Source organism: Oryx dammah, unplaced genomic scaffold (assembly GCF_014754425.2).
Source record: "Oryx dammah isolate SB20612 unplaced genomic scaffold, SCBI_Odam_1.1 HiC_scaffold_25, whole genome shotgun sequence".
Lineage (NCBI taxonomy): Eukaryota > Metazoa > Chordata > Mammalia > Artiodactyla > Bovidae > Oryx > Oryx dammah.
Window position 1 is genome coordinate 46,728,794 of NW_024070209.1, and position 23,922 is coordinate 46,752,715.

At 40.3% G+C, this 23,922-nt stretch overlaps 1 protein-coding gene across 1 annotated transcript in view; it reads left to right on the forward strand.

Moving 5' to 3' along the window:
- The window catches only part of EIF2AK3 (eukaryotic translation initiation factor 2 alpha kinase 3), an 82,283-nt gene that overhangs the window by 51,406 nt on the left and 6,955 nt on the right, over positions 1–23,922 (forward strand). Inside the window, exons 9-15 of the mRNA XM_040224252.1 lie at positions 1,122–1,339; positions 1,728–1,840; positions 6,805–6,927; positions 11,584–11,733; positions 13,468–14,245; positions 17,523–17,690; positions 22,186–22,287. Coding sequence (XP_040080186.1) covers positions 1,122–1,339; positions 1,728–1,840; positions 6,805–6,927; positions 11,584–11,733; positions 13,468–14,245; positions 17,523–17,690; positions 22,186–22,287 — 1,652 coding nt within the window. The remainder of the gene's footprint in view (positions 1–1,121; positions 1,340–1,727; positions 1,841–6,804; positions 6,928–11,583; positions 11,734–13,467; positions 14,246–17,522; positions 17,691–22,185; positions 22,288–23,922) is intronic.

A 23,922-nucleotide genomic window follows, 5' to 3' on the forward strand; every position in this document is an offset into this window, starting at 1 on the left:
TAGTCTATGTAATATCTGTCTGTATAGTGAAAATAGATGTTTCCCATAAGAGCTATGTGAAAATGCTATACAATGGGATTATTTTAATTTTGTTTTAAGACGAGGAAAATTAGCATGGAAGTCGAAAATAGGTGAAATTTGGCATGCAACACGTTCCTGTTTATTTAGGAAAGTGAAAGTAAAGTCGCTCAGTCGTGTCCGACTCTTTGCGACCCCATGGACTATAGCCTACCAGGTTCTTCTGTCCATGGGATTTTTCAGGCAAGAATACTGGAGTGGGTTGCCATTTTCTTCTCCAGGAGATCTTCCCTACCCAGGGACTGAACCCAGGTCTCCCGCATTGTAGGCAGACGATTTACCATCTGAGCCACCTGGAAAGCTGGGTATATTCAGATATGAAAGTTGAACATCTTTTGAACAGTTGAACATTAAAAAAAAAAAATCCTCGAATCTGCATTAGGCAAAAACATAGGTTCCTTATCAGTTAGTTACCCTAGATGGTAGAACTGGGAAATTATTGTAGAATTTAAATTGATTTAGTTAAAAAAAAAAAAAAGGTACTAAAGTCTGTTGTTGATCAACAAAGAAGGTAAAAGAAAACTGTGTAATCTGCCCACACGGTGTAAAACAGAAGTTAAAAAGAAAAGTTGCTTTCTGGGACAGACTCATTTTGATAGCCTGAAATGAACCAGAGAGCACAGTGGAAATGTTTTCCTTTCCTTGTGAAGAATGAGTCATGCTAAAATTTGGTATTTTGTTGTGGCTAAATGAAAGGAAAGTTTAAAATCCTCGAAGGAAGTTTGAATACTAATTTTATTTTCCACTTAAAGGATTGCATTATTAATGAGATAATGAATGAGTTTTTTTTTTTAGTCGTATTATTATTCAACAGAAAGAAAGTGTATGATGTTATGGAATAAAGAAAAATATATCTGTGTAGGAGGAAAAAGCACAGTAAATGAGGCTGTGGAAATGTGCAAAAGAAGAGATGAAACTTTAGAAAAAGGAATTGAAAGTGTTATAAGTCATAGGGAATGAGATAATTATTAGCAATTAATGGTGGAACTATATTGGTTTATCTTTTTTAAAAAACCCACTTCTAATGTTTATTTTTTTTGAAGATAATGGTTATTATCTGCCATACTATAAGAGGGAAAGAAACAAACGGAGCACGCAGATCACGGTCAGATTTCTTGACAACCCGAATTACAAGAACATCCGCAAAAAGGACCCTGTTCTTCTCTTACACTGGTGGAAAGAAATAGTTGGAACCATCGTGTTTTGTATTGTAGCAACAACTTTCATTGTACGCAGACTCTTCCATCCTCATCCTCACAGAGTAAGACATTTTTTAGAATCTCATTTATTTCAAAGTGTTGGGACTATAGACAACTTTATATGTGTGTGTGTGCGTGTGTGTGTGTGCGTGCACGCGTGTGTGCACATGTGCTGGGCAAGGGGTACATTTCCTTAAAGTTCACCCTAAAATCACTGTTGCCTATACTTTTGTTTCCACGTGCTTGTCACCCTTCCTTCACTCTTCAACCCTGGCTCCACCCTGATCATTTCCCTTCCCTTTGACAAAGAAAATGCTGTTGTTTTGTGTTCTTCTAATACATTTTCTCAGTATTGTTTGTTCTTCCGTGTTATTTTACAGCCTAATATTGTTAGCTAACTTCAATTCAGCTTTTGTACTGAGAGTGATTTTTTTTCCCCCACCTCTTCAGCAAAGGAAGGAATCTGAAACTCAGTGTCAAACTGAAAATAAATATGATGCTGTCAGTGGAGAAGCTAATGACAGTAGCTGGAATGACATAAAGAATTCTGGATACGTGTCACGGTAAGAGTCTTATGCTAAAGTGTGTGTATGTGTGTGTGTTGTAGCTTCTGGTGGTAACTGTTCAAATCCAGAAAGGAATAGCCTTAGAGAACAAATGGATTGCCAGAATGGAGAGGAGTGGGACTGGTGGGTGAAATAGATGAAGACTAGAGTAGTTGTTCATTTGACACGTGCTCTAAACCTCCAGTTATACGGTAAGTCACAGGGATATAATAGACAGTGTAAGGAATATGCTTAATGATACTGCAGTAACTGACTATGGAAACAGATGGTTACTAGACTTACCGTGGTGATCATTTTATATTGTATACAAATGTCAAATTGTTATGTAGTGGCACCTGAAACTTACGTATTATATGCCAACTATATTTCAATTAAAAAAGAAGAAACAACCTCTAAACTAAGATCTTGTTTAACTTTTTTCTTTTTAATGTATGTGTACTAAGTCGCTTCAGTCATGTCCAACTCTTTTTGACCCTGTGGACTGTGGCCCACCAGGCTCCTCTGTCCATGGGATTCTCCAGGCAAGAATACTGGAGTGGGTTGCCATGCCCTCCTTCAGGGGATTTTCCAGACCCAGGGATCAAACCCTATTCTCTTATATCTCCTTCATTGGCGGGCGAGTTCTTTACCACTAGCGCCACCTGGGAAGCCCTGAAACAGACTTATCCTTCAAGTTACTTAAACTCATTCAAAGTGGCATATTTCAGCCACCATGTATGTCAATTACATCTCAGTAAACTGAAATTTAAAAAAGAATTATGGCCACCAAATTGAGTTGTTATTCAGATAACTTAGTTATTGAGGGTTTACCATGTACTGGGCTTGACATTAATAATTGATAATTATTACATACTAAAATATGATATAAATGATAATGTTAATTATTATATTATTAGAGTATGATGTAAATCTCCTGTGTTACTAATCCTCAGTTATTTATCTCATCCTTATTCTGTCTAAAATTAAATGCAGAAAAATGGGAGCAATACACCAATAGAATAGATCATTGTTACAAGCAGAAAAAAGAGATTGGTTACTTAAAAAGCAGCCAATTCAGATAATTTGAAAGTAAAATATAAGCAGAGAATCTGTTAGCAGTCTGTCAGGTGCACAGATTTTGATGCTTTGTGGGACTGGAAATAATGCTGTGGTTTGGTTTTCTTATTCCGTGGATTATTGTTACATTTCCCCTTGGTTTTGATGTCGTAATGTGGGGACAAGGGCAAGTCATGTATGAAACTTATTGCTTAATATCCAGGATGACAACAGCTTTATGACAGAAAAGACTGATAATTACAACTAAAATGTGTGTTATTTTGATTATCTGTGGATTTATCTAAGCTGCATTCATATTGTATTCTCAAAAATTGAGAATTGACTGTAATCAGTATGTTCGAGCCAAACGTACTGGGTGACCAGCAAGTGGCAAAGGCTTTAATACCCTTGCTAATAGAGATGCTGACTTATATGTCAGTGGCCAATACCAGCAGCAGGCAGGGAGGGAGAGGAGAGGGGCCCATCAGCTCCATGGGCAATTCACTCCCCAAGCCGTTCATTGTTCATTCAACATCTGTGCTGAAGAACTGTGTACAGGACAGTAGCTCAGGCTTTGGGAGAAATATCAATAAACCAGACTGGGCTTATCACCTGGAGGAGCTTAAAGTCTGTGGAGGAAGGTGATACTAGATAAAACATAAACATATAAGAAAAAAAACCATGAGCTAAGTGACTAATCCTGACCATGATGATTCAAGAAGGTGTCATAAATGAGGTCACATTTTAATTAAACCATAAATCATGAGTGACAGGTGGAGATGAAGGGTGAGAGGGGTATGATGAATAAGCATATATTTGTAAGGCTGTTCTGAAGAGAATTGGAATAATGTACTCTAAAATTGAATCAGACTTAATTTTCCTTTCATTTTATTCAATATGAAGAGAATGCTGTTGTTTTTAAAATACCAGAGCTCTGTGTAATACCTGGTGTTTATTGAGTGCCTACTATGTTCTAAGCATCATTAAGAGCGTGAACTCTGGATTTAGTCATGAATTTACGTCCTAAGTTGGAACCTGAGTCAAGGTGATACTTAGGTTTATAGAGTCTGTAATCATATATAGGATATGATTTTATATATAATGGATATATCTCTTTTTCAAAAGATATATCCATTTTCACATTAGTGTTTTCTTTAATGTAGGAAGATAATTCAGTTGGCCTTCCAGGAGGAGGATGTGAACTTCATGGGCTTTTGCAGTTGGGGAGATGGATTTGTACTGAAGTACTTGAGTAGGTATTTTTAGGCATACAGATTATTACTCTTCATTCTCTGGACAGTAATTGGCCCATTGAGGGTTGGGATATATTGTCTCTCCTCCTAACACCACGCTCTAACCAGCTGAGCCAACTGCTAAATTAATAGGAGTTTGCAAGTCATAAAGTAATAAACTTAGCCTTATAAGGGACACCAAAGGTAATCTAGTTCAACTCTCCTTTCCGTGGCTGGAAGAATATCTTCCACAGCACACATGCATGCATTCATTTATTGATTGATTCATGCATTATTCAATAGATATTTGTTGGACCTTCTATTTGCCAAGTAAAACCAGACTATGGAAATACAAAGAGAAAAAAGAATGCTTTCCTGCAGTCAAGTCTGTTAGTCACTCAGTCATGTCCAGCTCTTTGCAACCCCATGGACTGTAGCCTGCCAGGCTCCTCTGTCCATAGGATTCTCCAGGCAAGAATACTGAAGTGGGTTTCCATTGCCTTCTCCAGGGGATCTTCCTGACCCAGGGATCGAATTAGGTCTCCTGCATTGCAGACAGTTTCCTTACTGTCTGAGCCACCAGGTAGTCAAGTCCCCTACAGTTCAGTGGCAGCGGAGAGAGAAAGCTGCATGTAAATAACTGCAAAATAGTAAGACTTAATTTAAATATTCCATGTACTGTGTGCAAAGTGCTATAAGATCATTAAGATAGGGGTCTAGGAAGGCCTTACAGAGGTGGTGAGATGAGCAGAATGAATGAAGAATAGAGTTTTATTAAGTCCAAATAAGTTCCCATTGGAGCAAATAGTGGAAGCAAAAGCCCTCTAGTTTGAGAAAACCTGGTGCAAGCTGACTGGAGTATACAGAGCAGAGCAGCAAGGCCAGACATTAATGGGGACATTGGATACCAAGTGGAGGTCTGCCTGTAAGTGCCAGATGGTGAGTTAGCTTCTGTCCAATACCTTTGGTGATGAGCACGCTGTCTCCTGAGGCATCTCAGCAAATTTCAGATAGCTTTGGTTCCTAGAGAAATTTCTGGATAAAAATGTACTCAAGGGACTTCCTTGGCAGTCCATGGTTAAGACTGCATGCTTCCGCGCAGGGGCCACGGATTTGATCCCTGGTCATGGAAGTAAGATCCCACATGTTGCATGGTGCAGCCAAAAAAAAAGTTATTTAAATATAATAGGACTGATTAAATCTTTTCCATAAAATACACAGGCACTGACATAAGAGTAAAATACATTTTCTACTTGAGTACAGAATGCCCCAGGAGATAAAAGGTTAGAGAATTAGGGATTAACTATTTTGATGGATGATGGAAAATATTGGATAGGACAGAAGAGTTTTTAAATTGCTGTTAAAAGACAGCCTTCAGAATGGGAGAAAATAATAGCAAACAAAGCAACTGACAAAGAATTAATCTCAAAAATATACAAGCAGCTCCTAAATCTCAATTCCAGAAAAATAAACGACCAAGTCAAAAAATGAGCCAAAGAACTAAACAGACATTTATCCAAAGAAGACATACAGATGGCTAACAAACACATGAAAAGATGCTCAACATCACTCATTATCAGAGAAATGCAAATCAAAACCACAATGAGGTACCATCTCACACTGGTCAGAATGGCTGCTATCAAAAAGTCTACAAACAATAAATGCTGGAGAGGGTGTGGAGAAAAGGGAACCCTCTTACACTGTTGGTGGGAATGCAAACTAGTACAGCCACTATGGAGAACAGTGTGGAGATTCCTTAAAAAACTGGAAATACAACTGCCATACAACCCAGCAATCCCACTGCTTTCCATACACACTGAGGAAAACCAGAATTGAAAGAGACACGTGTACCCCAATGTTCATCACAGCACTGTTTACAATAGCCAGGACATGGAAGCAACCTAGATGTCCATCAGCAGATGAATGGATAAGAAAGCTGTGGTACATATACACAATGGAATATTACTCAGCCATTAAAAAGAATGCATTTGAATCAGTTCTAATGAGGTGGATGAAAGTGGAGCCTATTATACGGAGTGAAGTAAGTCAGAAAGAAAAACACCAATACAGTATACTAACGCGTATATATGGAATTTAGAAAGATTGTAACGATGACCCTATATATGAGACAACAAAAGAGACACAGATGTATAGAACAGTCTTTTGGACTCTGTGGGAGAAGGCGAGGGTGGGATGATTTGAGAGAATAGCATTGAAACATGTATATTATTATATGTGAAACATATCGCCAGTCCAGGTTCGATGCATGAGACAGGGTGCTCAGAGTTGGTGCACTGGGATGACCCTGAGGGATGGGATGGGGAGAAAGGTGGGAGGGGGGTTCAGGATGGGGAACACATGTACACCCATTGCTGATTCATGGTAATGTATGGCAAAAACCACTACAATATTCTAAAGAAATTAGCCTCCACTTAAATAAAGAAGAAAAAAATTGCTGTAAGAATAAGTGATTAACAAGTGATTGCCCATGAAGCAGAAGCTTTTTAACTTTTTATAAATTTCCCAGGGAAAAAATTAAAATGTGTTTGCTTCATTTATACAAATAGAAAAGCAAAGAAAGCTAAATAAGAGTTTATTTACAGTCTATTAAGATAATTTCTAGGAGATTTAGTTTATACAAAGCAAAATTTAAAACCATTACAAACTTTTATAAATTTACTTTTCTTTTTTTAGGTATCTAACAGACTTTGAACCAATTCAGTGCATGGGCCGTGGCGGGTTTGGAGTTGTCTTTGAAGCTAGAAACAAGGTTGATGACTGCAATTATGCTATCAAGAGAATCCGCCTCCCCAACAGGTAATGGATGGTACTTTTAGTAAACTTGGAGTTGGAACTGTATTATCTAATCTCATAGGCAATATGTCCTTCTTACTGTACTCCATGGAGACTATAGAAAACATAGTTTCTGAATCTTATGTCCTAAGTGCCTCCAGGTAATCAGCTCTTTTAAAAATGTCATCTACTCTGACCACTTTGTATCCTCTTAAAAAATATGCCCTGTTTTTGATTCTTAACAACTCAGGGCCTTCCCCCAGTGAATTTTGATAACTATAAACTTCTAATACCTATCACCTTTGAAAAATAATCCATATTTATTGTGGAAAATAAATAGTATTAAAACAAAGACCAATCCATGTCTGCTCTACCCAGTAATAAAGACTTTTAACATTTTAGGGTATTTTCTTTTGATTTTTTTTTACTGGACATAAATTTACCTCATTGGTAGCACAGTTATCAATATGATATAATTTATCTATTGCTTCCTTTGTTGTGTGCTCAGTATTTTCCTTGCAATTAAGGATTTGTTACTGAAATGCTAAAATATTTTGAAGATGTTTTATGACTGGATAATAGTCCAATGAATACTTGTGCCATATCTTATTTAACTGTTTGCTGTTATTAAATACTTAGGTTTCGAATTTGTTGAAATTAAAAATAACTTTGCGGAAAATTTTGATCACATCTATTTCCTTAGGATAGATTCCTAAAAATAGAATTTTGGGCTCAGAACGTGTGCTACTTAAAATGATTGGCTTTCAGTAATACCTGTCTTGCCATCAATTGTTGAAGCTTCCTGTGGGTTCTTTTCTTTAAATAATGAATTTATTTATTTTTGGCTGTGCTGGGTCTTTGTTGCTGCACGAGGGCTTTCTCTGGATGTGGCGAGCAGGGGACTTCTGTTACTGCGGAGCACGGGCTCTAGGGCACATGGGTTCAATAGTTGTGGCACACAGGCTCAGTTGCTCCAACCGGACATGTGGGATCTTCCTGGACCAGGGACCAAACCTGTGTCCCCTGAGTTGGCAGGTGGATTCTTAACCACTAGACCACCAGGGACATCCTCTCCTCTGGATTCTTGATTAAACATTCACTAATTGCTGGACTGTCATTCTAATGAATAGTTAAACCTGCTGTCCAACAGATAGAGACACAGGAGTGAGACGGTCTGAGTGAGACAGGCTGGAACCTGGGACCCTTTGCTGCGATGTTTGCACTTGGACACACTTCTCCTCAAGCAACAAAATACAAAGAAACTATTAATACATAGGACTAATAAATAAGCGCATGCATGTGCAGTTGTGGCGAATTGTGGACAAAAGATACAAAGAGACCAAAAAACCCAACTGCCTCTTTTGAAGATCCTGGAGCAAGAGCAGGGTACTGGGCATGCCCTCTGCACACGACACACCTAAGGGGTGGGCAGACCACCTAAGTCACCCCGCTGGCACAACCCCTGGACACATGCCTACACTCACCCCATGTAAGGAACCAACTTGCTCCTCCTCGGGCAGCGAGTGAGCAAGGGAACCTGTTGTTTATTCTCACTGCCCCTGTTATAGCAGGGGGCCCCATAAAGCCTTGCCTGAATTTCTTCATCTAGCTTCTGATCAATTTTTATTGATTAAGGAAGCCAAGAACCCTGGTTGGTAACATGAGTGCTTTGATATATAATTTTCTTTTCTTTGGTATATAATTTTTGAGTTTAAATATTCCTATATATTAGGCTCTGCATAGGATGTAAAATTAAGAAAGGCTTCTGCCCTCCAGACCCTGTAACTATTTGAGGCCCTTGTATATGTACTCAAATAACTGCAAAGCGAGGAAGATTGTCACCCATGGCTTAGCTTAGTAAATAGGTTCTCATGAAGAAAGCACAGATGTAGCCAAAAAACAGTCAAGGAAAGCAAGCCTTATGATGGTGCTGATGTCTGCACCATGTTCAAGGGGAGCCTGTCCCTTGGTGGACACACATGTAGGGGAAGGACAGCCAAATGCGCTAAACGGGCTGAGTGTAGTCTCTAGGCAAACACTCACAGAAGTGTAAAGATTAGTAAGGATTCTGGCAGGAGTGAAGCAAGGGTAAAAATGAAGGGGTAGGACTTCCCTGGTGAAGCAGTGGTTAAGACTCCATGCTTCCACTCCATGCTCAGGGCATGAGTTTGATCCCTGGTCAGAGAACTAAGGTCCTGTAAGCTTTGCAGCATGACCAAAAAAAATGGAGGAGAGTATGGAAGAAAGATGGGAAAAGTGGCTTCCAGCACATGAAATGCCAGGCAGAGGAGTTTAGATTTTACTCCAGAGACAGTCAACTTTGTGCCTGTAAGCAGAAGAATGACATGATCAAAGTGGAGGTGGTATGTAGTAAGAGATAAGCATGTAAGCATGTTCAGTAGATTTTTTTTTTTTTAGAAGGTCAATCCTAAGATGCAGAGCATTAGTACAGTACAAGTGGAGACACATGAGGAAGGAATTGTTCAGTCGCTCACTCTCGTCTGACTCTGTGGCACCCCATAAACTGCAGCATAACAGGCTTCCCTGTCCTTTACTATCTCCCAGAGTTTGCTCAAACTCATGTCCATTGAGTCAATGATGCCATCCAACCATCTCATCCTCTGTCGCCCCCTTCTCCTCCTGCCTTCGGTCTTTTCCAGCATCAGGGTCTTTTCCATGAGTAGACTCTTCAAATCAGGTGGCCAAAGGATTGGGGCTTCAGCATCAGTCCTTCTGGTGAATATTCAGGGTTGATTTCTTTTCGGATTGACTAGTTTGATCTCCTTGCAGTCCAACGGACTCTCAAGAGTCTTCTCCAGCACCACAGTTCAAAAGCATCAATTCTTTCACACTTAGTCTTTTTTATGGTCCAACTCTCACATCCGTATAGGACTACTGGTAAAGCTATAGCTTTGACTATATGGACCTTTGTAGGCAAAATGATGTCTCTGCTTTTTAAATGCTTTCTAGGTTTGCCATAGCTTTTCTTCTAAGGAGCAAGTATCTTTTAATTTTATGAGTTCAGTCACTGCTACAGTGATTTTAGAGCCCAAGAAAATAAAGTCTGTCACTGTTTCCATTGTTTCCCCATCTATTCTCTATGAAGTGAGGGAGAAATGAGTGTCAGGAATTAAAAGGAGGAGGTGATAGGATTTGGTCACTGAATGTGAAGAATTTAGAAATCTATTGGAATTTTCAGGGCAGGACCATTAACAGTACTAAAGCCCAGTGAGAAAAGTGGGAGTAGCTGCCTCTCTCTTTGGGAGGGAAGAGAATATAACATCTTCATTAATATTATGTTGTTTCAAGCAGTGGTGGAATCCCTTGAATGTGAGCTTAGATCCATCAGAAAAGGTGTCAGTTCAGTTCAGTTCAGTCACTCAGTTGTGTCCAACTCTTTGCGACCCCATGAATCGCAGCATGCCAGGCCTCCCTGTCCATCGCTAGCTCCCGGAGTTCACTCAAACTCATGTCCATCGAGTCAGTGATGCCATCCAGCCATCTCATCCTCGGTCGTCCCCTTCTCCTCCTGCCCCCAACCCCTCCCAGCATCAGAGTCTTTTCCAATGAGTCAACTCTTCACATGAGGTGGACAAAGTACTGGAGTTTCAGCTTTAGCATCAGTCCTTCCAAAGAACACCCAGGGCTGATCTCCTTCAGAATGGACTGGTTGGATCTCCTTGCAGTCCAAGGGACTCTCAAGAGTCTTCTCCAACACCACAGTTCAAAAGCATCAATTCTTCGGTGCTCAGCTTTCCTCACAGTCCAACTCTCACATCCATACATGACCACAGGAAAAACCAAAGCCTTGACTAGACAGACCTTTGTTGGCAAAGTGATGTCTCTGCTTTTCAATATGCTATCTAGGTTGGTCATAACTTTTCTTCCAAGGAGTAAGCGTCTTTTAATATTATGGCTGCAGTCACCATCTGCAGTGATTTTGGAGCCCCCCAAAATAAAGTCTGACAGAGCAGATCAAATTCAGATGGTTTTCTGGCTAAACATTACTGCCTGTGATATTCAGTGGAAGTGAAAGTTGTTAGTCACCCAGTCATGTCCGACTCTTTGCGACCCCATGGACTATAACCCGCCAGGCTCCACTGTCCATGGAATTCTCCAGGCGAGAAGAGTGGGTTGCCATTCCCTTCTCCAGGGTATCTTCCTGATCCAGGAATCAAAGCTGGGTCTCCTTCATTACAGGTGGATTCCTTACCGTATGAGCCGCCAGAGAAGCCTGAGGCTTTAAACAGAGGAGGATACACATACAGGCCTTTTGGATTCTTGTATATACCTTGTCGGGGTGCTTCTTCTCTGTCCTCCAGAGCTGCCAGGCTGAGCCTTCTTTTCTGAATACTTCACTTCTACCTCTTCATCTCCCTATTAAGGAATGAGCATTAAGCAGTTACCTTTAAGGGTCTGTAGTCATTCATTTTTCGTCAGTTCAGAACTCTTTATTTGAATGGATGGATACACTTGTAGCACATACTTCTAGAAGAGAAAAGAAATACTATACATTTTAATACAACGGTTGGTTGGTTTTTAGAATTATGCTACTAGGCTGATTTTTCTGTTTCTGATTTTTAGAATCAAGCAAGAATTCTTTTCTTATCATTTTGCACTGTTGGATATAATTGCTTCTTCAGAGCAAACTTCAGTGTCTTCTTTGTTTCTCTGTTTCAGGGAATTGGCTCGGGAGAAGGTAATGCGAGAAGTGAAAGCCTTAGCCAAGCTTGAACACCCAGGAATTGTGAGATATTTCAATGCTTGGTTGGAAGCACCACCAGAGAAGTGGCAAGAAAAAATGGATGAAATTTGGCTAAAAGATGACAGGTAACTTGGTTTGACATAGACTTAAAAATGAGTGTTTCTTTCAGGTTAGTCTTTGACTTACATGAATACAATATCCTTTCTATTACTATAACTTTAGAGGTTTTTTTTTTTAAACAAAAGAATAGCACATTACTGATTCTGTTATCATGTTTTAGAATCTTCTCTAGTTACATAAGTTGGTTTAGTTTTGAGAACATGAACTTTTTTTTCCTTTTTTTGTCCAGAATATGAATTTCTAAACTCATTGGTAGATAGAGCTCTATGATTTATAATTCACAGAGGGATTTACAGTAGCCTTTCTCAATGAGAGACATTGTCTTGACTTCTGTCTCCATTTTTTATTTTCAATTTTCATTTAGTTTCTTAGGATTGATGGTTAGCAATTTTACAACTCCTTTCTGAAGTAGTTTTAAACTACTTGCATTTAAAAATAAATGAACTTAGGCAACCTGTAGATAATTCCTATGTTAAATATGCTATTCCCGAGGAGAGAAGGTCGTTTTAAAAACTACTAAATAAAAAGAAAAAGGAAACAGGTTACTTACTAAAGGGCTGGAGTAAAAACAGACTGCTTATTCAATAGCACGAGTACATGCGTGTATGCGAGCCTGTGCATACCCAGTTGTGTCTGACTCTGTGACCCAATGGACTGTAGCCCACCAGGTTCCTACGTCCATGGAGTTTTCCAGGGAAGAATACTGCAGTGGAATTTCCTCCTCCAAGGGATCTTCCCCACCCAGGGATCAAACCTACCTCTCCCATGTCTCCTGCATTGGCAGGCAGATTCTTTACCACCAAGCCACCTAGGAAGCCTGCTTACTAAGTAGACTACTTACTAAAGAGCTGGAATAAAATTTCTGCCTAAAAGTACCTAACACAGCTCTGGCTCCACGTAGGTACCTAGTTAGCTACAGTGACCGTTGTCTATAGCCCAACCACGGAAGGACCAGGAGAGGTGGCTCTGCACGTCAAGGCCCGATTTGGATGGGGGCTTCTAAATCATAGGTACTGAGGGCTCCTAAATCATAGGTACTGAGGGCTCCTGGCCTTGATCTTCCTTTGCACTTTGTGTTTTACGTAGAACCTGGCTGCTCTGGGCATGACAGTCCCAGATAACAGTTTCTGGTACGAAATCAAGCTTTCCAGTTAAGGAATGGCCCGACTGTGGTCTTTGTCTCCTGTGGCATGTTTTCATTGAATTTCTGTGTCCTCCTTTGGTGACTGGCTTTATTATAGTTGAAGCTTTGGAAGCAAAGGGTGTAGTTACAACATTGTAAGTCAGCTATACCTCAGTAAAAATAAATCAATAGAGGGTAGGAGGGAGGCTCAAGAAGGAGGGCATATATGTATACTTATAGCTGATTCATGTTGTACAGCATGCATGCTAAGTCGCTTCAGTTGTGTCAGACTCTGCAACCCTATGAACCGTGGCCCGCCAGGCTCCTCCCTCCATGGGATTCTCCAGGCAAGAATACTGGAATGGGCTGCCATGCCCTCCTCCAGGGGATCTTCCCCACCCAGGGATCAACCCCACGTCTCTTACATCTCCTGCATTACCACTAGCACCACTTGGGAAGAACATAACACTGTAAAACAATTGTACTTCAGTAAAAAAATAAATTAAAAAAAAAAGATACTCTAAAAAAATTAATAAACAAGCAGACAGAGGATGTAGTTCATGCAGTTTAATCTGCAGATGTTCACTCTTGTGCCTTTTACTTCTCCCACTCTTAGCACAGACTGGCCGCTCAGCTCTCCTAGTCCCGTGGATGCGCCTTCTGTTAAAATACGCAGAATGGATCCTTTCTCTACAAAGGAACATATTGAAATCATAGCTCCTTCCCCACACAGCAGCAGGTCTTTTTCAGTTGGGATTTCCTGCAGCCAGACCAGTTCATCCGAGAGCCAGTTCTCTCCACTGGAGTTTTCCGGGATGGACCACGGAAACGTGAGCAAGTCAGCAGATGCAGTATGCCAAATCCAGGACAGCTGCCTTACAGACTGCGAGGGGGAGGATGGTACCATGGATGGTAATGATGAAGGGCACTCCTTTGAACTTTGTCCTTCGGAAGCTTCTCCTTACGTAAGGTCCAGGGAGCGAACCTCCTCGTCTATAGTATTTGAAGATTCTGGCTGTGATAACGCATCCAGCAAAGAGGAGCCCAGAATGAACCAACCGCCTGCGGGCAACCATTGTGCGAATAAACTAACTGCGCTCCGGCATGCCGGTAGCAAATCTTCCGAACCTACTGTGTCTGTTTCTCCGTCAAGACCGACCACTTTAAGTTTAGACCTCACTAAAAGCTCGGTGGGGAAACTCCAGCCCAGTTCGCCCAAGGTGTATCTGTACATCCAGATGCAGCTGTGCAGAAAGGAAAACCTCAAAGACTGGCTGAACAGCCGCTGCACCATTGAGGCGAGAGAGAGGAGCGTATGTTTGCACATCTTTCTGCAGATTGCAGAGGCGGTGGAGTTTCTGCACAGCAAAGGGCTCATGCACAGGGACCTCAAGGTCTGTTATCCGTGGTTCGTCACTCGAGGGTTTCAACCTGTTTTATTTTTCTATTTGTTTATTTCATTTACTTATTTGTTGAAAATTGATCTTATTAATTTATTTATTTGAGTGTATTGGGTCTTTGTTGCAGCACATGGGGTCTTTCAGTGCGGTGGCTCCTCTGGTTGCAGAGCACAGCCTCTGGAGTGCCTTGACTTCATTAGTTGTGGTGCATGGGCATGCTGCAGTCCATGGGGTCGCAAAGAGTTGGACATGACTGAGCAACTGAATTGAACTGAACTGATGGGCTTAGTTGCTCCCCAACACGTGGGATCAAACCGGTGTCCCCTGCATTGGCGGATGGATTCTTAACCCCTGGCCCACCAAGGAAGTCCTTTACTTATTTATTTTTCTGTTTAGAAGATTGACTTGACTTTTCTGAACCACTTTTCAGAGTCAGACCCATCTGGGCCAGCCCCCTAGGAGCTGAGTGACTGCACATCTCAGCCTCAGTTTGTTGTTATTGTTCAGTCACTTAGTCGCATCTGACTCTTGACCACCACACGGACTGTAGCCAGCCAGGCTCCTCTGTCTGTGGAATTTCCCAAGCAAGAATACTGGAATGGGTTGCCATTTCCTTCTCCAGTACTTATTTATTTTTATTGAAGTAACACAATGTTGTGTTAGTTTCAGGTGAACAGCAAAGTGATTCAGTTATATATATATTCCCAGTTGAAAAGTTCTTTACTGTGTTCATTCTGATCTGTCATTGAGCCTAATGTTAAAGCCTTCTAGGCCCTCTAACCTATACTTTGGTCACATGTTTGTCACATGTCAGTCTCAGCATAACTGCCAGCAGTTCTCAGGGCTTCATGTTTTAGAGGTGCTAGGGAGAAAAGTATTTTTTTCTGCCGCTGTTGATCAAGAAGTCCTGGATTTTCTTGTAATTGATAAGCCAAGGACACACTGTTGTTGTTCAGTTGCTGGTTGTTACCCTTTGTGACCCCATGAACTGCAGCACACCAGGCCTCATGTCCCTTACCATCTCCCAGAGTTTGCACAAGTTCATGTCCATTGCATGCCGACCGATCATCTCATCCTCTGATGTCCTCTTCTCGTTCTGCCCTTAATCTTTCCCAGCATCAGGGACTTTTCCAATGAGTCGGCTATTCCCATCAGGTGACCGAAATACTGGACACATACCCATCTCCAAACCAGTCTTCTGGCCAGGAGCTGGGACTATGCTTATTGGTGGATGCAAGCTCTAGATACCACCTCCAGATAACATCCCACATGAACCATGAACTTGCTGCCCAGAAGGGAATTCCTCAAGTCACTTCCAGATGCTTCCGGTGGAAGCTTAGAGGGATGGATAGATGCTGGAGAACCAAAAAGGAACCAAAGTCTGTTAGTGTTGGATGCATAGAAGCTGACACCAGAGCCCAGAGAGGGGAAGAATGAGGAAATTGAAGGCAGCACAGTCTAATCTTATCTCTTGTACAAGGTTATTTGAGGAAGAGTAGGGTGTTGTGTGCTAAGTCACTCAGTCGTGTCCAACTCTTCTTGACCCCGTGGACTGTAGCCCACCTGGCTCCTCTGTTCAGGGGGTTCTCCAGGCAAGAATACTGGAGTGGGTTGCTATTTCCTTCTCCAGGGGATCTTTCTGACCCAAGGATTGAACCTGTGTCTCCAGCATCTCCTGCAACGGCAGGCAGATTCTTTACCACTAGTACTACCTGGGAAGCCCCATTTGAAGCCCAGTGAAAGTAAATTTTATGAGCTAAATGGCTTTTTTCCCCCTTCTTTCAAAGGCCTATGAATGGTGGTCATGTTATCTGAGGTTAGAGTAAGCTATAGGGAAAGATGATAATATTATATATGCATATATATGTGTGTATATATATATATATATATATATTTTTTTTTTTTTTTGCTGTGGACCATTTTTAAAGTCTTTATTGAATTTGTTACACTATTATTTATGTTTTGGTTTTTTGGCCAGGAGGCATGTGGGATCTTAGCTCCCCAAGACCAGGAATCCAACCTGATTCTCTGCATTGGAAGGCGAAGTCTTAACTTCTGGGCTGCTGGGGAAGTCCCAAGATGATATATTTCTTGTGCAGGATTTTGAATTTGAGGAGCCCATGGTTAGTTGTATCCAATGAACAGTTGCATATAAGAGTTTAGAATTCGGGACGAAGTTTAGAATTCGGGGCAAGGTATATGGGAGCCTGTATTAGAAGAGACAACGTAAGATTGTAGTTAAAAGAATTCCCTGGCAGTCCAATGATTAGGACTCTGCACTTTCACTAATGTGGAGCCCAGGTTCAATCCCTGGTCAGGGAACCAAGATTCCTCAAGCCGCACAGCCAGGAAAAAAAAAAAATTATATATATATATAAAGATTGTTGTTAAGAGCTGTTATTCTCCTTGACAGCCTACATTTCCCTTTTATAACAAGCCCAAAGATCAGTCTGTTTCATTCATTCACCATGTAGTAGTGATTTGCTACCAGAGGGCAAGAATTGGACATGTGGCAGTGGAGCAGATACGCTTTTCTCATGGAGCCAGACTGCCTGGGTTTGAACCTGCTCCACTCCTTACTAACTGGGTGACCTTGGGTGATTTACTTAGCTTCTCTGGGCCTCAGTTTTCATACCTGTGAAAGGAGGGACCAATAGGACTAAAAGGGTTATGAGTTGCATGCGTTAATAATAATAAACAGTAATAAACCACTTAGATCATCTTCTGGCCTATTGCAAGTGCTCTGTATGTGTTTGTTATTATTATAATCATCCTTTAGGTCAAAAATATAGAGAAGCTTGCCAAGAGAGTGTATAGAATAATGAGATTTAGTGTTATGTGGCTGCCTGGATGGGAAAAGGAGTTTGAGGGTGGATGGATACGTGTATGTGTGGGGCTGAGTCCCTTTGCTGTTCACCTGAAACTGGCATAACATTATTAATTGGCTGTACCCCCAATACAAAATAAGAAGTTAAAAAAAGAATAAGGAGATTGAGGATTAAGCACCCTAGACACTAGGGAATGTGAATCTCTAAGGATTTATTTAAACAGATGTTCAATGAATACTTGCTCCCCTTGCCTTTTCTTTATTCACAGTACTTGTCTAGAATTGAAAGATTGTTTTCATTTTCATATTAGTCCATTGTAAAGGGAAAGACGCTTGAGAATATCAAGTGTCCTGTATTTATTTTCTGTAGTCATTTAAATAGTTCTCTTCCCTGTCTGTCCTCCATACACACCCACTGTGCTTTTATATGCTTTTTTTTTTCAGCCTTCCAACATATTCTTTACAGTGGATGATGTGGTCAAGGTTGGAGATTTTGGATTGGTGACGGCAATGGACCAAGATGAGGAAGATCAGATGGTTCTGACCCCAATGCCAGGTTACGCCAGGCACACGGGACAAGTGGGGACCAAGCTGTATATGAGCCCAGAACAGGTGAACTGTTTCTTTTCCTTTTGAGGAATAAATAGATTTTTGTTAAAATAGTTTTTTTAGGTATGCTCTGTCCTTTTTTTTTTCGGCCATGAAGTCTGGCATGCAAGATCTTAGTTCCCTGACGATAGATCGAACCTATGCTGCCTGCTTTGGAAGCACAGAGTCTTAACCAATGGACCACCAGGGAAGTCCCTAAATAACTTATTAATTAGGATGGCAGCAAGCTAGATGTGCCCCCGTGAATCTCCATCTGTGCTGCATTTAAAATACCCAATAAAATAAAAATCTGAAAATGATGAAAACTGACAGTAGTGTTCCACAGGCAACACAGCTAGGGTGCAATTCCTGCAAGCTGGATTGGGGGTAGATAAAGAAAAATACTCACAATGCATGAAATGTGCTTGCCCTCTGAAGGAGAACCTGACAACAGCCAGAAATTTACTGTTTGTTTATTTTGGGCCCTGCTGGTCTTCATTGCTGCACAGGCTTTTCTCTAGCTGTGGCGAGCAGGGGCTGCTCTTTGTTGTGGTGCGCAGGCTTCTCATTGTGGTGGCTTCTCTTATTGCGGAGCACAGGCTCTAGGCAGCGGGCTTCAGTAGTTGCAGCCCATGGGCTCTGTAGTTGCAGTTCCCAGGCTCTAGATCACTGGCTCAATAGTTGTGGCCCACGGGCTTAGTTGCTCTGTGGCAGGTGGGATCCTCCCAGACCAGGGATCGAACCTGTGTCTGTTACATTGGCAGGCACTCTTTACCACTGGACCACCAGGGAAGTCCCAGAAATTTAGAGGAGACTTTGAATGTCCTCCTCCCAAACCTAACTCTCATTTCTCCTTATGTGAACTAGGTTGGAACTGTTTTCAGAGACAGTTGGAGGTAGTTTAGTGAACTGCCCTCTGTGTTCATCCACAGGCATGGCAGGAAACAGCGGCAGACAGGCTGAGCTGTGTTGCCTTGTGGGAAAAACTCTGTAAACGGAACGGGAACCGGAAGTGGGGGGAGCAGGGCATCCTAGGAGATGTCAGTGTAGCATCCCCAATGCTGATGATATTCACAAGCTTATAGAAGCTTAGATGAGTGGTTCTCAGACTTTTTGGCCAGTGCCTGTTTATACTTAAATATGATTGAGAGCTTAATAATTTTTCTTGTGAGATTATGTCTATCAATATTTGCCACATTATAGATGAAAGCAGAAATTTATAAAATTTTAGTAATTCAATTAAAAATAACTGTCTTAAATTTATCAAATCTTCAAGATACTTTCTGAAAAATAAATATTTTCCCAAAGAAAACTAGTGAGAATAGTGGTATTTATTTCCATTTTTTTAAAGCTCTTTACTATCTGACTTAAAAGGGTTAGATTTCATATCTGCTTTTGCATTTAATCCCTTGAACTATGTTATTTTGGTTCAAGTATATTAAGCAAATCTGACCTCAAACAGATACGCAGTGGGGAAGGGAGGAACATTTTCATACCATTTTCAGGTAGATGTGGGCATCACCAAAACTCAATAAGCAAAAGTTTCTGAAGTTTCTGAAGAATCATTTGCCCTGTGGAATCTAAAACCATAGCAGTGGACATTCTGTATTCTGTTACTGTAACACCCATTTCACACTTTGAATGGACCTCTTTTCCACACATGAGTTTTTAAAGTTGTGCATTGGTCATTTGGAAACTATTGGGTCTCTACGTTATGTGTCTTCCAAAAATTGTCACAATTCATTATAGTTGTTGTTGTTGTTTAGTCGCTAGGTCGTGTCCAGCTCTTTGCAATGCCATGGACTGCAGCCACCAGGCTTCCCTGTCCTTTATCATCCCCCAGAGTTTGCTCAAACTCATGTCCATTGAGTCGGTGATGCCATCCAACCATCTCATCCTCTGTCATCCCCTTCTAGTCCTCTCAATCATATAATATTTTAAAAAATCGTCAATATTTTAATATCATCAACCAAGCTCACCAGAAAGGGCTTTTAAGTATTAGGAAAGCTGTCAGGTTCCCAGTGATGGACACACATTTTCCAAAATTCTGAAGTTCACTTTAAAGTTCAACTTTTATCTTTGGCAACAACTGTCAGTTTTCCTTGAAGTGCCATTCTCACTTCATTCATCTTTAAGAAAATACTGTCAAGTACCCAAGTCTGAATAACCACAGTTGGTCTACCAGTTTTTCTTTCAAGTCAAAGTGGTGCTCGATGAGAAGAGCTCAATGAGAAGTTCATATAGGAACTCGAACAATTACATAAATGCTTTCTCTTGAGACAGCATTTTACTTCAGCGTGGAGCAAAACTGCTTTATGAACACTGCTCACTGTGTCACACAGAATAGTAAAAAGATGCGTGCCTGGGGCAAGACGTAATAAAATTAATCAGTTTTACTGCTTGAGCAAGGATATTTTAAGTGAAACTGTCCTTCTCTCTCTTACTTCCACTTTCTCTTTTTCTCTTTTCTTTCTTGCTTTCTCTTTCTTTCCCTCTTTTTCTTTCTCTTGCTGTTGCTTTCTCTCTCGCTTTCTCTTTTTCCTTTTCTCTCTTTCTCTTTCCCTCTTCCTTTCTCTTTCTCTCTCTCTTGCTTTCTCTTTCTCCTTTTCTCTCTTCCTCTTTCTTGCTTTCTCTTTCTCCTTTTCTCTCTTTCCCTTTCTCTCTTTGTATCTCTTACTTTCACTTTCTCTTTTTTGTTTCTCTCTCTCTTTTTCTTTCTTTCTTTCTCTCTCTCACTCTCTCTCTTGCTTTCTCCTTTTCTCTTCCTCTCTCTCTTTTTCTTTCTTGCTTTCTTTTTTCTCCCACCCTACTCCCCCAGTATGTAAACTGAAGAACATAATTATTACTAGTATGGTTTGGTGCCACTGCCTTAATTCATGCTAAGATTCAGCAGAGCAAATGTCAACATAGTGAAAAGACAAATCATCTTAGAATTGTTATGAAAATAATCTTGACTTTGTAGACTTCCTGAAAGGATGTTGGGATCCCCAGGGATCCATAGACCACACTTTAAGAACCAATGGATTAGATTATCTTTGGAAGGTTTTATCAGAGACGAGTCATAGGATTCGGCCTTTATTTTACTGTTGTACAGTATCCTTCTAGACTGCCTCAGTTGTTTGCATTATTCAAGTGTATTCTTGTTCATGCTTAACATTTTCATTTTTTAATTTAATTGTTTTTTTTTTATATATAGTCCTATACTTAGACATTTTGAATTTCAAGATAAAGGAAAAATAGTATTAAAGTATTTAGGTAGGGGAAAAAACAGGTTACAGCTTAAAGAGCTTGTTTTCTGTAACACTCAACCCTAGAAGACAATAAACCAATAAGTATAGTTTTGATGAAAAATAGCTATGACCTGCAAATCATGTTTCTGGACAAAAGTCATTCGTGTAAAAGAAAATAGGCATTTTTAGGTAAATAAGAGTTAAAATAAATCTTGGGGCATTGGCTAGTGGCCCAGCGGTTAAGACTCCATCCTTTCACTTTTGGGTGTTTGATCCCTGGTTGGGGAAGTACGATTCTGCATGCCTCATGCTGTAGCCAAAAAATTTAAAAACTAACTAAATAAATAAAAAGAAATATTGATGTGAGTATTCTCAAAGTTCCGGCCTTTCTTGGCCTTTGCCAAGTGTCAAGTTATGTGCCTAGCTTCATTTTCCCAAATGAAAGGCTTCTTATGAGTTCTAGGAGGTCACTTTTAATTTGAATGAGAGCTTTTTAAGAGTCTGTTGGGTTGTAATTTGTTCCTTTTAGCAAATCAGTTTTTGTTGAAGGCCTTCTCTCTATTTAGCCTCGTTCTGGATGGTAGGAATACAAAAGAAACAGCTCCCTTCCCTCCAGGTCTTTATAATCTAGTTGTGAAAAGTAAGAAATAACACACATGAAAAATACAACTGAGAATGCAGAGAAGTCCATAATTAAGTGCCGTAATGAGGGCTAACCACAGTTGATGAGTGGTTTGGAAGATTTTCTCATAAAAATAGGTGAGGACTAAGATAGTCAGAAATGAGAGATTTGGTTTAGATAGTGCTGGCTTTGAAAAACTTCACCTCAGGGGTATGGGGGCAGCTTTTCCTGGCTCCTGGCTTCCGCTGGGCCTATTTTACTGATGCATATCTCAGTGCTATACCTGGGCTTCCTTCTGTGATGCTGAGTAGTTTAATTACACTTGGTGTGGGGACTTGAAGAAAAGAGGCTTCAGAGATGATTAACTCTTTGCTAACATTTTTACCTGCAGGATTACATTTAAACCGTAGGTGACTTGAAGAAAAGAGGCTTCAGAGATGATTAACTCTTTGCTAACATTTTTACCTGCAGGATTACATTAAACCATGGGTGACCTGAAGAAAAGAGGCTTCAGAGATGATTAACTCTCTGCTAACATTTTTACCTGCAGGATTACATTTAAACCAAGTAGGGACTAAGTCAGTGTTGGGATTCACTCATGCTGTATGATCATCTATGATACTGTCTCTGTGACTGTTCTTCTAATCTTCTTTATTTGGGATTTCAGATTCATGGCAACAGCTACTCTCATAAAGTGGACATCTTTTCTTTGGGCCTCATTCTGTTTGAATTACTATACCCGTTCGGCACTCAGATGGAAAGGGTCAGGGTAAGTTCTTCCCCCTCCTCTCCAAAACGGCAGAAGAAAATACTCTTCAACTGACAAAAGAATGAGTTGTAAGAGAAAAATAAGTTATTCTTAATACCAGCAACTTGGTTGATTGCAAGTAGAAGAGAAAGAATTTGTAGACTCTTTGCTTCCATTCATTCTTCAAAAATTGTTGAGATGAATTGTCTGTTTTCTTGCTGTTGCTTAAATTCATCATAACTTAACCATATTTTGCACTCAAATTTGTCATAAGGGCAAAGCTAGGGGAGCCACAGGGTGGGGTGATGGTGGTGGTCAGAGAATTTTCTAGAGAACAAATGACCACACAGTCATATGCTTAAAAGCTGAAAAACTAAGCATAGTTGTTTTCTTTCCCCTCTCAAGATAAACCATGATGACTATTGCCTTTAAGGAGTATAGTACTGAAAGTCTTAAAAGTAGTGTCTAGAATATATAAAGGATGAATACAGTTCAACAACAAAAAACAAACAACCCTGTTAAAAAATGGGCAAAGGACTTGAATAGATATTTCTCTCAAGATTACAGATGGCCAATAAGTACAGCATCACTATTCATCAGGGAAATGTGAATTAAAATCATGGTGAAATACCACTTCACACTATCCAGAATAGCTATAATAGAATAAAATAAAAGCAGAAAATAAGTGTTGGCGAGGATATGGAGATATCCTGTAATCCTGCAGGTAAAAAGGTTAGCAAAGAGTTAATCATCCTCTGAAGCATTGCTGGTAGCAGTGTAAAGTGGTACATTCCACTGTGTAAGACAGTGTGACACTTGCTCAAAAAGGTAAACATGGAATGACCGTGTTCTTCTCCTAGGTTCTACTCCTGTTTCTCCAAGAGAAATAAAAACATAGGTCCACTCAGAAACCTGTACACAAATGTTCATAGTAGCATTTTCATAATGACTAGAAGGTAGGAGCAACCCAGATGTTAATCAGCTTGGATCCTGGCTTGGATCCCTTGTTTCCTAGATTTTATGTTTTGTTTTGTTTACTCTCATTATTATTACTCTCTTATTTTGCTGGAGTACCTTCTGCCGTAAATTTCTCAGAAAGAATGTATGAGAGGGAAAATTAGAGAGTCCTCGGGTATCTGAAAATGTATTTTTTCCCCCATCCTTATACATAATTGATAAATTGACTAGGTTCTAGTTCTAGATTGAAAATAACTTTCCTTCAGAACCTTGAGGGCATTGCCCCATTCTCTTATAGCTTTCAGTAGTGCTGTTGAAAAGTTGATACCATTCTGATGCATCATATTTTTTTAATATGGGGTATTTTGGACCTGTTATATCTTCCTTTCTGAGGGCTTTAGGGATTTAGTTTTTATCAGTCCCATTATGAAATTTAGTCCTCTCAGATCCTTCCAGATCTCTCTACCAACCACACCAACCCCGCTCACTCCCCCACCCCCACTCCACTGCTCACTTGCTATATTTAGCACTTGGTAGATTCTTTCAGTTAGAAGGGATTCATCCTTCAGTCTAGTAAGTTTCTCTTTTTTTTTTTTGGATACATTCTTCAATTTTTTTGTTTTTTCCTGGGACTCCTGACTTATTCCTAAAAATGTCTAATATTTTTCCCTCCTATTTTCTATCATTGTCTTTTTGTAC